This window comes from Dicentrarchus labrax, unplaced genomic scaffold, assembly GCF_905237075.1.
Source record: "Dicentrarchus labrax unplaced genomic scaffold, dlabrax2021, whole genome shotgun sequence".
Classification (NCBI taxonomy): Eukaryota; Metazoa; Chordata; class Actinopteri; family Moronidae; genus Dicentrarchus; species Dicentrarchus labrax.
This window is the reverse complement of record NW_026136718.1, coordinates 12,209,697-12,227,645: the sequence shown is the minus strand read 5'-3', so window position 1 is coordinate 12,227,645 and position 17,949 is coordinate 12,209,697. Positions and strand designations below refer to the sequence as shown.

The following is a 17,949-nucleotide window of genomic DNA, read 5'->3' as shown; positions in this document are numbered from 1 at the left end:
ATCAGGCTATAAAAGCTGCTCCCCGCCTGCTCCCCGCTCCTCCCACCCACTCTGAGCAGGGGAATGTGGCTGTGGAATAGTGGAACGAAGTGACAGAGCGTATGGAAAAAGACAAGGAGGGAGAGAGAGAAAGAAAGGAAAGAGAAAGAAGAGTGAGACTAAAGCTGAAAGAGGAGAGCATTGTTAGGAGCAGAAAGAGTGAAACAACAGACAGTGAGGGGACATAAAGAGTGTGATAAAGAGTTTGAAATGATGAAACAGAGAGACAGAGAGAGCGAGAGAGAGAGAGAGAGAGAGAGAGAGAGGAGGAGGAGCTGTGATTTCTTTGCTGACACAGCACTCACTGTATAATCACAAAGCAGTTAAACAGTGTGATTTGCAATGTTATACTATTATTAAACCATTACATGTACTGTAACTCACCAGTCACATATAAGGTATTCTGCAGCACACTCCTTAACACTCCACCACAAACAATACTCAATTTCCAATAATCTATATCTATTTCCGTTTGCATTTGTGGTTATAAGGCAAACCAAACAAAAGGCTCCCCAGGAGGATTCATCATTGAGACGTCTAAGTCAGTTAAGGAACTAGAGTGTAGGATTTAGTGGTATCTAGTGGTGCAGTTGCAGATTGCAACACCCTCACTTCACACTGGGACTGTATCTGAAATAAGTTTACTTTACTTTAATGAATGAGTATATTTTTTTCAGACATCGTAAAGTAAGTAAAGTGACATGTTGCTGACTGTCAAAGGTGGTAATGCACTCTTAAAAATGTAAATACTGTGAACTGGAACATTCATAGCCCACCGACATCAGGATGGCCGCACCAATGTGTGGCACTAGAATAAATTCTATTATTGTCTGTGTGGAAACATTGTGCAATTGTACCAGTTTATCACACCCAGTGGCAATGAAGTCAAAGGACAAAGTTAATCTATATAGTAACATTTTTCATCTCATCAACCTCTCCCACTAAAGTACTGTTTACTCTGGGCCAAATGAGGCTAACATCTCAGGTGACTGAAAAAGAGGGATGTGCAAATTCTCCCACCAACTTCAATAAGTGCAAAAAACTCCCCAAAAACAGGGAACGTACTACAAGACAACCACTAGGGATTTATTGTTTGATAATATATATGGACAGTATGTCACTTGGGCCTTTTTTATTGCCGTCTTTACAAAAAAAAAGGGGGAAAAAAAGACTTACAAGAAATAAGAAAATTCCAGTCGCAAAGAGCTGTGCTGTCGGCTGAATCAGTGGCAGTGGCTCGGCAAACTGCGTTTTTCTTTTAACTTTCAATTCTCCTAAGCATCCGTGCTTCACAGCCCCTTGGGCTATTGCCTTTCTCAATCTGTCCCTGGAGAGGCAGGAGTTATGGTCCCTGTCGATTGAGGAGAAAGGGATGTTATTCCCCTGTCACCTCCTGGTCGCGCCGCCATCCTCCCTGGCCTGATCTACGGCCTGACTCCCCCCCTTACCCCCTTCCTCTTCCCCACTTTGCTTCGTCGTAAGCTGCCAGCTATGTCGTTGCCATGGGTTGTTGAGATGAGGACGATGGAAAAATGTTCTGGGGGAGAGGGGGCGGAGGTGCTGATATTGGTTTAGAGGTGCTGTTGGCAGCTGCACGCTGGTAGTAGTGGTGAATGCTTTAGTACTGTGTTAAGACACTTGCAGAAAAAAGGTGTGTGTGTGCATGAAAATACCCAGTGAACATGAGTTGAGAAGGAAGGAAGGATAAAACTAGCAAAATTTAGATTGATTAATTTTTATAAAAAATATTGTGTAGTCCAGTTTTACACAACGCATATTTACTAATGAGTGTGGTGTCCCATCTTTGCTGGAGAGGGGGTTAATGGGTGGGATGGTAAACTGTGAGACAGGTTGGCCCAGGGGAGGTGACCTGCCCCAGGGCACATGCCCTTGATAGGGGAGCATTGACAGGGTTAAACATGAAAGGCAGTTAGCTGACAGTTGTGTGTGATCAAAGGTGCTACCTCTGTGTCACAGGAGTCCCTGTAGGTTTGGTTTCATGTTGACTTGCTGAGTGCTACAACTGAATTGTATCCATCCACTATTCTTAAAATATACCTTTTTTTTTTTAAAGTGCCAAGTTTGATTAAATCTTGTTTGGTTTTAATTCCGCGACAATGCTGTCTTTTATTTATTTTATAAGGTGGGTCTTTATTTAAAGTTTGGGATTTTTCTTTAAATTTAGACAGTGAACAGGCAGGAAAATTGGATGATGGTGGGATTCAGTCATACCAGAAAGGGGTACATGTGGTTCAGGATGGGGTCTTAACCGTTCCCTGGAAACAGTACCAATAACAATCCTTCAAGAGACAAAAGCATGGTTTGTGTTGAAATTTGTCTTGACAAGTTTGCATGCATGTTCAAAGTTTCATTTGTGGTTTTAAAGAAGCTCCTACGGAAAAAATGTGTCATGGTTTTGTTCTTTGGTTTAGTTGAAAGATGAACTATCAAAATTCAACAAACTGCAGGCCCCTTAAACCACCAACACCACCAATGAACATCAGCACAGACATCAGTGCACCTGACGCATGCACAACAGAGGACTTACAGACCTCAGAGAGCTTGACTCCACTTCCATACTGGCCACTGCTCTTTTAGGTACTACTGCACCTTAGGCAAACCCGAGCTTGTAAGGGTCTCTCTGGGTGAAGGAATAAATAAATAAGTAGATAAATAGATGAATAACCCAGAGGAATGGGAGCCCATGCGGTTTGGCCATCCATCATATATCCTATTACCACGCACTCAGCGGCACCTGCAGTATGTATAATGCAGTCAACCTCTGTAAGCAGATACAAATTCAACTCTTTTCCTCCTCAATTTGTTATATCTGACAACGCCACAGCTTGTGCCTTGTTGTTTCTTTGAATTATGAATAGATTCCCTTCACCAGACTTTCACTTGTGCATGATAGCATGGCGTTGTTATGCAGAACAGCTGCGGAAAACAAATTTGAGAAGCCTGGTGCGCTTTGTAGCGGCTGGGCGAATATGCATAAACAGTTGCGCTTAAAGCCACTTAAGAACAAACAAATGGGCTCAATATTTCATCTTTGGATTTGTTTCATTGGGTGTGATGAATATGAAATGCCAGAATGCAGTACAAGTGCAGAAAATGCAGTTCTTTAAGTGTTTCAAATGATGTAAGAATGTTTTTGATATTTTTCACACAACAGTGAGAAATGGTAGAAGTGCTTTAACTGACAATTTAAGTCTTAATTCCTGTCACAAAGTCTTTTTCCTAATCCAGCCATGATTCTTGGAACAACAAATAATAAAAAATATAAAAAAATCATTCACAAACTGAGAGAATAAAGGGAATGGAGTGTGTGTCAGAGGAAGAGAGGGAGTCAAAGAAAGAAGAAAGGAAGCTAGCGAGTAAATACAAATTAACAAATCAGATGTAAGAGGAAAAGAAAGAGTGAGAGAAACAAAGTGGGAGAGAGAAGGAAGAATGTAAATACATGGCAAACCGACAGCACATTTTGACCGCTGCCTGTTTGTTTGGGTATTTACACTGTGAGGCTACAATCAAGTCCTCAAAGCTTCAGCCCCCATGACAAGAGCCCATTTCAGGGCCACATATCCTCCAAAGAGCCAAGGCAACAAACCAAATCTCAATCCACACTAAAGCACATACACACACACAAAACCCCAAAATCAAAGTCATATCCACTTATTTGTCCATCAATTGAAAAATGCAAGAAAGAAGGAAAGAAAATTCATCAAATTTAATATGTGGACAGAGAGAGAGGGGTAGGGGGAGATAAGTTGTGAGGAAGTGATTTTTTGGGTGGACTTAGCTGAACTTTTGAGCCCTGTTTGGTTTGAGCAGATGTAGAATTAGTACACATCACTTTGCATCAGAGAGACATTGAACATAAGCTGCCGCTCAGAGGCCAAATACCTCGCCGTCACACAGACGCATAGGCACACCTTGCCTCGCCTAGTGTCTGTGATTCTGCTTATCAATGTGTTGTCAATTCCCACAGCAACTAATTCTTCTTATTCCACGTTTGGTGTCTCCAAATACCAGTAGCCTGTTACACTAGTTGAAACTACTATAAAACACAATCAGTTTTATACCACTATCAAACTAGGGGAAAAAAACTTAGTCTACCCAAATTGAGTAGCATCTGAATTTTGACTTCTGTTTTTAAATTGAAAATAGTTTTTAAATTGAAAATAGTACATCCCAGTATGTTTAATTGAAACGTGTCAGATTTTCAATCATTTTTAGATTGTATTCCAGACAAAAACAAACCAGTCTTTATATATTAAAAATATTTCATATTGCACAGTGATTTGTTAATAGTGACACTGTAATATAGTCTAGTTATCATAGTATTCTAATATATATGACTTATCTTGTCCTGCTGGTAAAGGTGGCATGTAGTTAAGTGACAGTGACAACTGTATGAACACTGTGCATTCATTGACCAATTATATGTGTAATGGTAAATATATTCTGACAGTGCCAATATTTATCTTAATATTATCACTTTCCCTTGATATAAAATGATGTTGAGGTTATTTATTGAAAGTGTTGTGACATTTGACAGCCCTATTCATAGTGGACCGTCCATGGAAGTGGACATGCACACGGAGAAACTGATTCAACAGCAAGCACCCAGATGAAATTGATGCAAACATGCTGTCATTACACAAGAGAATATTTCTTTTTTGTACTTTGGAGCAGGGGATCCTGTTGCGTGTCAATGAACTGGGCTAAACATGCATGACAAGTGATGGTGTGTGGGTGGAGGGAAGTAAGGAGGAGTCAACCCCATGGTGGTGTCAGCGAAGGATCTGTGTGTAATCTGTAGAAGACGCATGCAATAGACCGCTACACTACTTTATCTACAAGGCCCCTAATTGCGAGGGATGTTGAGGAACACATGTTAGTAAAAGAGGAAAAGGAAGGGGTGTCAGATGTCAGCAATGTGCAGGCATATGGTTCCTACAAGTTGGGTTACGTAAACTGGAAATGACACCAGAAATCAGGTTTGCTAGAATGAACTTGTGGCCTGATGCGAGCACTACGTGATACTGCGGAATACAGTACCTTTTCTTCATTATAGTCATAGTAACAGGTTATTAAAATAGTGGAAAGACTGACAAACTAACTGATTAATCGCTCTGTCTATTGCTAAACCTAACATTATATCACACCACATAAAATCGTGACTAAAATCATGATTGTGACCCTTACATTTAGAAACACTATGATATTAAGACAACATTAAGGAGAAGTGTTGCACCGTCAAACACCAACAGAAACCGTACATGGAACAACATGATGCACCCCAGTCTTTAAAAAAACAGTGCCTACAGTCCAGTCAAAAACAGATTGGAGCAATAGAGACCCCACAGGAAAACGCAATGACCTTTAGAATTCAAATGTGAACCATAAAAGAAAGATAAGTGCCTGGCCATCTTTACTCGTTGAAGAGGAGGCTTTAACAAAGCAAGAACATGACGCGAGGTAACACTGGTGACCCAGCATATTATTCCTGCTTAAAAGGGCTCGCAACCTTCAACTCAGCCATTGTGTGGGGCCATCTCATCAGGAATGCAACACTCTTGCACATACACAAACACACACACAACCCTTCCCCTTTCAATTCAAAGCCCCCCCACACTTCCCCCCTATTCCTTTTATTCCTTCATTATGCACTCGTCCTTCTCTTATGCTCACAGCAAATATGTGCTTTACTTTGTTCACCTTTTTCACTGTGTACCCTCAACATAACCCACTGTCTGCCTTGGACATTTGTGCCAACCAACTTGAGTAAACAGAAAAATGGAGACGGTATGAAGGTATCAAAGGTAAAACACCCCCCCCTCCCACACACATACCCCTACCAAGAAGGGGTTGACCTTGCATGCAAGCGACCACTATCACTTAGTAGATGCTGTGGTTATTGTTCGGAAAAATGGGGCCCATCTGTTTGTTCGTTGCTTGTGCTTTATAGTAAGAAGACATACTGTACCATATGTAGAGCGTACAGTTGAATTAAAGTCATTGCCATTATAAAGCCACCACTTCCCAAAAAGCAAGATTCTCATTTCCATCCTGGCATCATGGTTTGGCTTGAGTTTTATTTTTATTTTAAAATATAAAGAAATGCTATATAATAAAAAACAAAGGACAGATGTGGCAAATATTTTAATGTACTGCACTGCTTGCTAAATTCTAGATTAATTTTATATTTTAGAAATAGTGTATGACAAAGTCATAATTCATTCAATCAAACACAAGAAAGTCATCAACTGCTGTATCACCTCCTCACAGCGTCACATCAGGTTAAAAAATAGCCCAATGTGAAAGTAAATATTCAATCACCTCTCATGTAGTATAAGATTACAGTCGTGTGTGTTCATCACGATGATTAGTTACAGTGTACTGAGAGGGCATGTTTGCCTGTGTGCCCCCTGCTGCATTATAATACGTATACAGTAGCTTTAGTCTGTAGTGTATGAGCACTCGGCTGCCAACACAGTCCCAGCACTCAATCACACGGAGCCTATCGCATTTGCATCTTGTAGCATTGAGTCGGGAGCAGATTGGAGGATCAGCAAATGGGCTGAATAATATTATCTGACAATCAATTATTTCTGCAATTGTGTTACATCAAAAACATGATTTCTGCTGTCGAGTTTGATTTGTCAGGTTGGATTGGAGGTTCAGTCATGTAAATGTGACGTAGGGACTGATTTAACTACTGCACGACGTAGGGACTGATTTAACTACTGCGCGACGTAGGGACTGATTTAACTACTGCGCGCTGAGTGAATGAAAGAGACAGTAATAGTGTCGAGGACCATGCAAATCACCTGCAAAGGAAACGCTGTAAATCACAGTGTGAGAGGTGCACAGAGCGGCAACAAGGAGCAATAACACACACCACATGTACTATTCAAATGTGAATGTCATTATTGTACAAGTCATAAACCATGATCCAAACAGTATTTACCAGGTGATGATACTGTGCATTAAATTATACAAAATTGTTACTTCATTAAAAATAAAGTATTGGCTACTAAAATAACAAAAATAAGACAAGAAAATGTGTTTGAAAGCCTGAAAAAGTGTACATTAAATTATCTGTTTTTTTGCTTCCAACATTATGGTGACAGCATATATCTCAGAGATCTGCATAGGAGCTTTTGACCTAAACACTATCTGCCCAGTCAATTCTGTTATTGTCAATCATGTAATATTATTTAGAGTTTTAATTATCCCTTTTGCAATTCTTTAAAACTATAAATGCTGAATCACCTAGCACAACAGAACGAGTGACACTAAGACCGGCTTTAAATTACAGAATGAAACCAGGGATCGACCTCTCCCTCTTTCTTTCCCTGCTTTGAAAACTGGTGTCTCCAATCTTTTCCACAACCAAATGACTCTTAACTCTGCTGAGTGCAGCATGGGTCAGGCAGCCAGATTGAAGCCAGGGTGTCTGGTTAGTGTTTAAGTCTAACAGGAGATTTCTGATGTCTGATTTCACTCAACAGGCCAGCCGCTACTCTCTGTTTCAGAGGGCCTTGCAGTAATGCCTTGCAGATACGCCAGTGGGGGAACAGTGGGGGAACAGTGGGGGCGTATATATAAATATACAGTTAAGGCTTGATCCAAATTTATTCTCATTTTAAAGGCTGCAGTGTTTCTAATATTTTTGGCCACCAGTTACAAACACCTTTCAGTGTAACGCAATGCAATTGACCACTAACCAAATGACCATTAAGCTGAATCAAGACCTCTCCTAAAGAAAAGGCTTAGCTGCATTTTATGTACTAAACTGTACAGTGAAAATTTAAATCCTTCACAGGCAAAACTACCATTTTTTCAAATGTCAAAAAAGCAAGGCTACAGGTGCTGCTCTATTCAAAAAAGAGAGAACATTTAGAAAAACAGGTACACAACCAACACAATATTTCACCTATTCTTATATATTTACATTTCCAATTAAAAAATATTACTAAATGGATGGCCTTTCTTGTTCTTTTGAAGCATCAGTGGCTTGGTTGTGCTTTTGAGAAGCAAGGCCAGCAGACAAAATCAACTTAGCAAGCAATCTTGTGACTTGCTATTATGTTTAGTTCCAAAGTCAGCTGGTTCAAATCCTTTGATTAACACAGAAACCTGTGTGGGAAAAGTGAGTTAAAGTACTAGTAGTTATATAGCTCGGTATATTATTGCATACTGTGGATAGTGTTTTATTGTTTGCCTTTGCACCTTCAACCTTAAAATGAGAATGCCATTTCTGGATCTTTCCCAGTGCTTTAGGACTGCACACATTGCTGTGTTGTGTATCTGTGTTGGATGAGTCAAAATGTCCACAGTGTGAAAGGTCTACGATATTAATGTAAAAGAAGGGGTGTCACTGTTTCTGTGTGAGTTGTATTGATGACCTTTGTTGACTGTAATTTCTATAATTATATTTTTAGTAATTGTAAAAAGTCATGATTGTCAGTGACTGAAAACAGAGGCCCAAAATGACAATCTTGCCCCCACAGAGTAAAAAGTGGAGAGGCCATGAGCCTGTATCAGAGTTGGTCTGACTGCTCACCTCTGGACTTCTCTTCCTCCTTCCCCAATCCTGGGGTGGTCTTGCAAGTGTAGGTAGGAGTGGCCTCCTCTTCTTGGCTTGGGGTAGTTCCTAGTGGGAAACTGACAGGACGAGAGCTGGTAACTGAGCTGGATGGTCGGGAACTGGCACAGTTCTGTAAGAAATGAGAAGGCAGTGTCGGCAGCAGGAGATCACTGTAGGGTTTTATAACTGTTAAGGAAAATTGGTCAACTTTCCTGTTGACTGATGTGAACAAAAACAAGTGCAAACATACTTTCCTGGTTCATCATTGGTTATACAAATTAGTAAAGCAAATTTTTTCATCAGCCTAATTACAACTTTCTCTTCTATTCTATTTCACTTTACACTCTTCACACTTTTAATAAGTGATCAAAATTAAATTCAAATTATTTTAGCATAAAACTCAATTAATCAAGTAAAATCTACAGTTTATAGTCAATAATGTGTATTGCATAGGAGAATATGTTATGCACGGAAGAAACCTAATCATCAGTTAGAAGGATTAATGTGGCTTTTTACATTTTCACTTTTGTTATTTGCTAAAAGTTTTTACAATACAATAACAACATTTAATTTCCCCAAGAAAGATTAATTTAGTACTTCTTAAAATTATACAGTACAGCACATTAAGCTAACCAAACCTGAGTAGCTGCTCTATGAATTTAACTCAGATACCTTCTTGTTTCACACAGGCATACGCATCTTCCAGCCAGACCAAAATAAATGGCAATCACAGAAAACCCATTCGTTTGCACAGCTCTCAAACAGACTGGAGGCTTCAACAGGCTCTTATATTTCATACTATGCTTCTATCAGACACGAATGCTCCACATGGCAAACGCTCAGGGCCTGCCATTCTGGCGGCTTTTCTGTATTGTTGATGTCCAGCTTCAGCGCAAATGACAAACACATGCAAAGTGGAAAGAGACAAACACCTGCACTGCTACACATCATTTTAACTCACTCCAACCAGGGCTCCCAACAACAGAAATGAACTGCATTTCTTTTAAATTTATTTATCAAACAAGCCTATTCCATTTTCGCTGTACCAGACAAAGACAAAAAAGAAGCATCAACTCTCAACTGTCCACTTGTAAAAATCAAATTCCAGTCCAATTAAATGTTTCTAGCACCAAGACTGATTCCAACCAACACCTCGCTTCCTATACGTTGTCAAAACTTGAATTAAGATCAAAAAAACTAATCCGCTTCCAATTTATATCTATATTTCAGTGGTGTCAGGGGCATGGAGTATTGAGGGGGGGGGGGGTTGTTTTTTATTTGGGTCTTGCAACTGACAGCTTTATTTCACAAAGCAATCTGGCTGTGTGTGTACAAGCGAGAGGTCAGGGTGGGTCAGGAGGTACTTGGTATCAAACAGGCAGGCTACACTGGACAAAGTGTGTGTATGTGTACGCGTGCGTGTGTGTATAAAACCCCCACCCCCGGGGCTAAAAAAAGCTGTGTGTGCGACCCACGCCCGCGTTGAGAGCTACTATAAGGAAGAGGGCTAAAGAGGTCGACGTAAGTGTGCAATTTAAGAGGGCAGAGTGTGTGATTAGGTTTGGTGAAATTTATAGAGGTCATTAAGGTCAGAGGTGGGTCATGTCACTGTACCAAGAGCAATATATAGTTAAATAGTTTCCAGGTCATTTAAATGATTTTCATGTTTTGTGCTAGGTAAAATATTATAGATTTAATCTGATGTGATGTGTACTGTTTACAGTAAATGACGATTTGATGTATCAGCCTGGTGCTTGACCTTCCTTAAAAAAAATCTCTATCATCCTAGAAATGCTAGAATATCTGACATCTGATATCTGAGATGAACTGTTGGGTGACTTTGACCTTAGCAAGGCTTAGTATTGGCTCCTTGTAATGTTGGTGATCAAGGAAAAAAGGGTTAATGAAAGTTTCAAATGACCTTTTTCAATTTAGATAACCACTTTAAATCCTTGAATCAAAGTTGCAGTGAATTGTCCCATTGGTTTAACCCTTCAGTCGTTGCAAATAATACAACATATAAACCCCTCTATCTCCGACAAGTGCCATTCGTCTTCAAATGACCCCATATGCAGTAACAGCGCCAAAGCCTCTTTATCCCTCAGCCGGCAAGGCACGATACCCAATCCTATGTTTTACAACAAGGGGATATATAGGGGCATGTGCGGTCATCTAGAGCCAAATGTCTCCTATCTAACCAAAGGACAGGTAGATACAGTATTTCAAGCAGGATTTATGGCACAAAATAGCATTAGCTAAAAACCGTCAGGCGGCAGTGATGGCTAAAAAACGCATTCTGGTAGCGGAACCCGGCAAGATTGGAAAATTGCCACCACCAGAGGGGAGAGGAAGCAGTAAAAATCACGGTAGAAGGGGGGGGGGTCTCACTGATAACATGAGCAGCAAATATATCAGACTGCACCTGGTGGCAAGGGGCCCCAAGGGCCCCCCCAACCACCCGGCACAGACACATTAAATTTATCTATTTATTTATTTCATTTCTTCCCATCCTTACAGTGTCCACCTCTGAGGTGGGGGGTCAAAAGGAAGTAGGGGCACCCTGGTATTTTAAAAATCAATCTGCCGTCAAAAATGGTTTCATTCCTTCCAAGTGTTTGAGGGTGGGGAATATTGGGGGGTACATATGTCTGGGTCAGGGTGCAGTGGGAGGGGCAGGACAAAATGTTACAGGCCAAAGAGGAGTGGAGTTAATATGATCACTCATAAGGGACAGGAGATTTTGTGTGTGTGTATGTGAGATGGCGAGGGCAAAGGAGTGTGGAATGATGAGAGTGAGTGTTTGTCAAGGTGCTACGGTCTATAATTGTCCGTATGTGTGTGTGTTATGTGCCTGTTTGTGTGTGCTAGAGACTATTAAGTACTTTTAAAGTGCTTTGCATGGGCTATGATCTTCCTAGGCACACACACACACAAACATTCGCACACACACACACACGCAGCATCCTACCACTTCAGCCAAACAGCAGCATCCAACAAGGTATAAATACTGGCTTGACACTTTAATGTCAGGGGACTGCTTGTCCTGGATTAGAAACTTGTAACCCACCACAGAGCTTGACATTGCTGGGATGAAGGTGCTGCAGTGGACAGAGTGAGGACTGGGGGGAGCTATTACGGAGGGTCTATGTTTGATGTATAAGGGCATCTAACATGGACTGTCAACTAGTGAGAGGCTAGCAGATGTACAATGTTGTTTTGTGGCCAGCTTTCATTGGCAATACTGGAGTGAGTGTAAGGAAAATTGAGTCTGTCGCACTGGTGTGTTTCAGAGACACACGCACACGCACACACACACACACACACACACACACTTGTTCAAAGGGAAAAGAGGATTACATACTGAAAAATTAAGCGCTTTTCTCCTCTCCTTGATCCTGTTGACCGTGCTCCGAACCTGAAAGAGAAAGAGAGAGAATGGGAGAGAAAGAGATAAGTGTATCTGACACAGCACTCAATGAAACACACTTACAATGAATCAAAACAAAAAATCTTTCCCAACAAACTACAGCGAGCACCCAAAGTGTAAAATGGTGAAAGGAGAATTGAATGTGGAAGGGAAATAACAAATCTTGAGCATTAGTTTCAGGGCACTGACAGCAGTTGGGGAAGTATGTGTGCATGTGTGTGTGTTTGCGCATGTACGTGTGAGAGGGTGTTCCAGTATGTCCCAGTGGCTAATGGGACTTGAAAGTGACACATAGAGCTGGCAAACTAAGGAGACGACTTCAAGCTATCATCTGTCAGCATAGAGCGCCGGGACCAACAAATGGAGCTATTGGAGGAGAAGGGACCGCCCTAGCAGAACAGATTACATTTTTACACTCCGGATGAAACAATGTACTGCCGTCATTTAACACATACAATACCAGACAAGGATTTCACAGATTTTTAGATATGTACAGCATACATACATACAATTTCAGTATATAGTAATTTTACTAACCCCCAACCTAATCTGCAATTTACCTGCTTATTTAGTAAATTATATAAAAGCACACATTAAAAGCTTTAACAATTTAAATAATTCATAATTCTGTAGTACTGTGAAAGTGAATGCCATTTGGATGACCTTTGATTATATTTAACTGGTGAATTTTATGTATCAACTTTTTTCTTTTAAATTGATAAAAGTGTATTTTGTATTTAAATCCAAACAAGTATTTATGGATGATTAATATTGTCAACAAATGTTTCATGTAAATATTGTGTAATTAACAACACATGATACAAGACAATAATCCAGCAATTTAGTCTGTCCTTAGTCCAATTAATGAAACTGCACTAATTAACTTTGTATAAAATAATAAATGTTTAATTTAATTTTAAATAATCACCTAAAATAATTATGTGCTTGCAACTTTAAGGCAGAACAGTTTTACTGTAAGTGTTACTAGACATACCTTTGGTAGAAAATAATATTCAAAACTTTAATATATAAGGTTATGATACATAATTTAATAATAACTTGTTTCTCATGTTAGTGATGTTTTTAATTACATTATTTTAAATTTTTTTCAATCATTATTAACTCAATACTGGACATTATCAAATTATTGTGTATTATATGTATTTGTAATTTGTAACTGTAAACAAGAATGGGTTAATTATTTTGTTTAATAAAAAAAACCTCCAAATAAAAAAAACATACTAAACAGCAGGGATTACTCAGTCTGTTAGTAGTTCAGTTAAATAGGCTGAAGTCTTCTATTGAACGACTCTGACACTCATGAGGTCTGTATGTATGTATGTATGTATGTGTGTGTGTGTGTGTGTGTGTGTGTGTGTGTGTGTGTGTGTGTGTGTGTGTGTGTGTGTGCGCGCAGACGCACGTGCACACTGTCAGCACTCACTGTAAATTTGTAGCGGCTGGGCACTCATCACTACAGCCCATCCCAGCCCAGCCCACCACGTTAGTGAATATGCATTATGGCTTATGGCTTCATTAAGTCGCAGCGTGTTATAAATTATGACACCACACTGAACACACACACACACAGTCTCATACATACCAACGTTGAAGGGCCACATAATGAAGAGAGCCCGAGCCTTGTGACAGGGCAGAATCAACAGCATCATGTTTCCAAAACCCTCCTATTATTTCTGACAAGATCTGCAGAAGGCCTTCGACGCAATGCAGATGTTGGAGAGACACTGTCTTAACAAAATTTAATGGGGAAAGTAAGTCCTAGGGATTTCATTGAAATCAAACGCAGCCGGCGAGCTGAGGCAATTACATGACACAACTTAATTAATCATTTGACAATGAGGGGAAGGGCATTGTTTTAGATGATCGTTATGCGTTTAAGGGGTTTTGCGCACACTCAAGGTTTCGCAAATGATGCAAAGCATGGTTCCCCATGTAAATGGGCGCTAAGCGATTACCATATGAAAGCAGTGCGCCCGACAACACCTGCCGACATCCTTGGAGCTGATAGAAATAAAAGGTCATCAAAGCGTGGGATTACAAGGTGACCACCAAGGAAAAGCTAATTGCAATGAATAATGGAAAGCTATTGTCAGGTAATTAGCAATTAAAACGCTGCAATTTGAGTGTAATAGCAGCAGACAAAGTCTGTCTTCCATGCCATATTTGTAATTATTGAGCCTGGAAACCAGCCTCATGAATGGAGCATTTTCAGACTTTGAGGCACCAGTTAATGCAACACTTTTCTTTAGCATATCAAAGTAAAATGTCTTCTCAATAAGATGGTTAAAGACTAATTTGTTCTACCAGGTTAACAACTAACAGCAACTTTGCAAAGTTTTTCTTCACTCTATAGACTGATAATGTGATAATGTAATTAAAAAGGGGGTGACCATACCCAGCCATCAGGGCTGCCTAGCTTGGATGAGTACAGACAGAGCAGGAACCTTCCTGTCTCACATTGGCCTCTCTCTAACACTCTGATTACAGACACACACAAGAAACTGGGGAAAATGTATCATTCCCATACAGCGTTTTTGTGATTTCTCTACAAATATTTCTTTTCAGATGTCAGGGAAGGTGAAACCTGAAGCCAATGGCACTCTGAGTCAATCGTTAGACAAGTTAAAGATACAAAACAAAACACAAGCAGGGTATGGGAGAACAAAAAGAGCCCGCTGGAAAGGTGGTGATGGTTCACAAGTAGAAAAAGAAATGTGGGGATTAATAATGCCAAGATTCCTGATTTTTTTTCAAACGTTAACAAACAAGTGTGGTCCTTTTGAAAACTGTGTTTTGTACATGAGCAGCTCACAAATTGTGAAGACCCCAGGGTCAAGGACAACTTGAGTGTAAGAAAATGAATTCCCAAGCACTAAAAAAGCCACTTAAGCAAGAATGTAGTGTTGATTTATTTTACAGTGTGAAGGGTCAGACCTCCCTGGCTCTGCATTGTCAGTGCATTACCTGTGACTCCGACAGCTCTTCATGCTCTGTAGAAGACATGGATGAAGAAAGGGAAGAGACAAGGGGAAATAAAAATGGACAGGAAATGCGAGTGTTACATGAGAGATGTCCTCTTGGATAGTCAGACGGACAGAGATGATGATGACGGAAGGTTAAAATAAAGTCTGGAGAAAAAACACGTAACAAATAGACAATAGAAAGCTCTTCTGCTCGTATATAGTGACAATGACCTTCAGTCAAAGCAACAAGAGGCAATTGAATAGATCAGGTATGTTCTTATTAACCAGAACTGAAGAATATTTTCCTTTTTACATTATTGCATACATCTCCGGAGAACTAAACGTACATGTTTTACTCAAAGACTACTTTGAAAACAGAATTTTTATGATGTTATTAGATGGTCTGTCCAACATGTCAGATTATTGTTAAATCAGGGGCAAAATCTATTTACTTTTTAACTTTGCTTCAAGCAAATCCTTTTCACTTTCTCTTTAGTTTCGAATGTACAGTGTCTAAAAAATGAGTAATACATTTCAGAAAAGGTGCTGTAATTTAAGAACGCTCAGTCGCAATATCACATATTCATATCTAAAGTTTAACCCTATTTACATATACTAAAAACCACATTTGACCAAGAGTGATTTTCATGAGTTGTGTCTCATCCATTACATCGTATCTCTCGGTCTCTTACCCCTCACCCACCCTCCGCCCCCTCACACCTACCGCGTATCTAAATGGTAATAAAGCAGCATCTCAATACAATATCCTCATTCCTTCATCGCATATTGTTGGTTGCATATTGTGGGTTTTTTTTTTTTTTTTTTTGTTCCTACTATGGTTACCGCTTGGGGCCCCGCAAAGCCCTGGCCAGCGGCTTTGTCAGGATGCTAAATGGAGGGCCGTGAGTTTAAAAACTTAAAGAGGCAGTGAAATATTAGCCAATGTGGGTGAGGAATGAGTGGCTGAGAACCGCGGCGTGTCAGTGTTTAATGGTCGGACTCGGATGCATATAAGTTAGTCCAAGCATGAAGGGCAGTGGGACGCTCGCGTGGAAACGATGTCACCTCCCCTCCTTCCCATCCCTCCTCCCACCCAGACACACGTTCGCACACATACACACCCGTTCTCTCACACCCCACCCACACAGCTTTTAAGCAGGGAGCCCATCAGAAACTTGTCATTTCTCTCATTCACTCCGACAGCCTTGAGACACAATGCAGACCTACCTCTGTGTTGTACACCCCATATATCAGGAAGATGAACAGACCCTGCAAACACAGACAAAGAAAGAGAGAGAGAGAGAGAGAGAGAGAGAGACAGAGAGACAGAGACAGAGAAAGGGGAGAGAGAGAAAGAGGAGGACAAAGTTGTTACAGTTGTTTTCTCCCTTATCCTCTCATAAAAAACAAAAGATCAAAAGTAATGAGTGGAGCAACACGTACAGGTTAGGTTGATTCATACTCTATCCCGGCTAAGGAGAGCTGAAGTAGAATGTAGTGAAAAGTAATGAGAAGAAGCAGGACTTGAAAGAGTACAACTTCTCCAAACTGGGCCACCTCCGTAAGGCTCAGCTTGCGTTTGTTTTGTCTACAATACTCATGCTCCTTGTTCCAGCCCCCACTAAGTCATCAAAGGCTCAAACCCAAGGTTCCACACAGCTTTATCCAAATAGAAAATCTCAAGTGCCTATGTTCAGTCTGTGTTCTTCAAGACAGAAACACACATGTATATATATGATTGAGTACCAACAAACACCCACACACAGAGTTAAAGCTCAAACGCATAAACATAGTGACACAAGTCCATCCATTTAGAAACATATGCTAACAGACTAATACAGACACAAATGATGAGGATACTAGACAATTTGAACACACACATTTTAAAAGACACACATTTACACACACAGACGCACATAAAGAGAGCAACTCAGGCCAGACGAGGCTATCAAGGAAAACCATTGGAGGAAAGAAGAGAAAGAGAGAGACAGAGGGAGCATAATGAAAAAAATGACACATAAAAGAAGATATTTCATGTTCACAAAACTCCACGGCTAGTACCCAGGGCCCAAGAATGCCATGCCCTTGGATGCATAAAGGCTGCACTTTTGGTCACAGAAAAACAGATATTTTTCATTCCAATCCATTGTGGCATCCATTGAATGTACAAGCTGTGCATTCGCCTTCAGGCCATAATGTAATAATGTTGCCTCAAAGGAAACAGTGAGAACAACATTCTCAGCTCACCGATTGAACTGTGCCACAAAAACATGTACCGAAAAAAATGAAAAGGCAGGTAAAATCCTATAAATTTCAAGGCTGATAGATACAGTACGTTCTTTGATAAGCCAACAGTACATTGATGTGGCTCTAACACAAAAAAACTTTTAAAAGTACATCTCTCTCCTTTTGCCGCCTAGTGCATCTTTGTTGCTTCATCTTTAAACGAAGGTAAGGACACATCCTGAGGACAGGCAGGCACAACCTGGTCAATGCATCAATCAAGTTGAGTTTGGAGCATCCAATTTTTGCCAGAGGGAGATCTCAATGCATCACCATTGACAACATGATTTGGGAGCCTATTCAGAGTGACAGGCCGACGATGGCCGACAATGACGACCTCTAGCCCAAGCTACTGCCCATTCACCTCCTACTGGCTGCTCCCCTGTCCTCCAGGGACTGAATTGCCCTGTCGGGCTGTCAGGTGACACTTTAGGACATCCATCCTCTTTAAACTGACAATTCTGCTGGTCTCTGACATGCTGAAGACAACAGGCATAACAAGGGATCTCAAGCTGAGATCTTAGATGTGCAATTTTATTTCTACAATTCTTACTTTGATAATGGCCACAACCTAATACAGTACTGAAAGTGATTAATTTAAGAAAAACAAAACAAAA

The 17,949-nt window shown here is 40.4% G+C and overlaps 1 protein-coding gene across 3 annotated transcripts in view; it reads right to left on the bottom strand.

Moving 5' to 3' along the window:
• The window catches only part of LOC127349864 (adhesion G-protein coupled receptor D2), an 85,577-nt gene that overhangs the window by 26,052 nt on the left and 41,576 nt on the right, over window positions 1-17,949 (bottom strand). For 2 of the 3 annotated variants that reach the window (XM_051375891.1, XM_051375893.1), the window contains exons 21-23: window positions 16,277-16,318; window positions 12,000-12,053; window positions 8,615-8,768 (exon numbers count right to left, since the gene is read on the bottom strand). In XM_051375891.1, the coding sequence (XP_051231851.1) occupies window positions 8,615-8,768; window positions 12,000-12,053; window positions 16,277-16,318 (250 nt within the window). The remainder of the gene's footprint in view (window positions 1-8,614; window positions 8,769-11,999; window positions 12,054-16,276; window positions 16,319-17,949) is intronic. The other variant, XM_051375892.1, reaches the window with a different exon arrangement.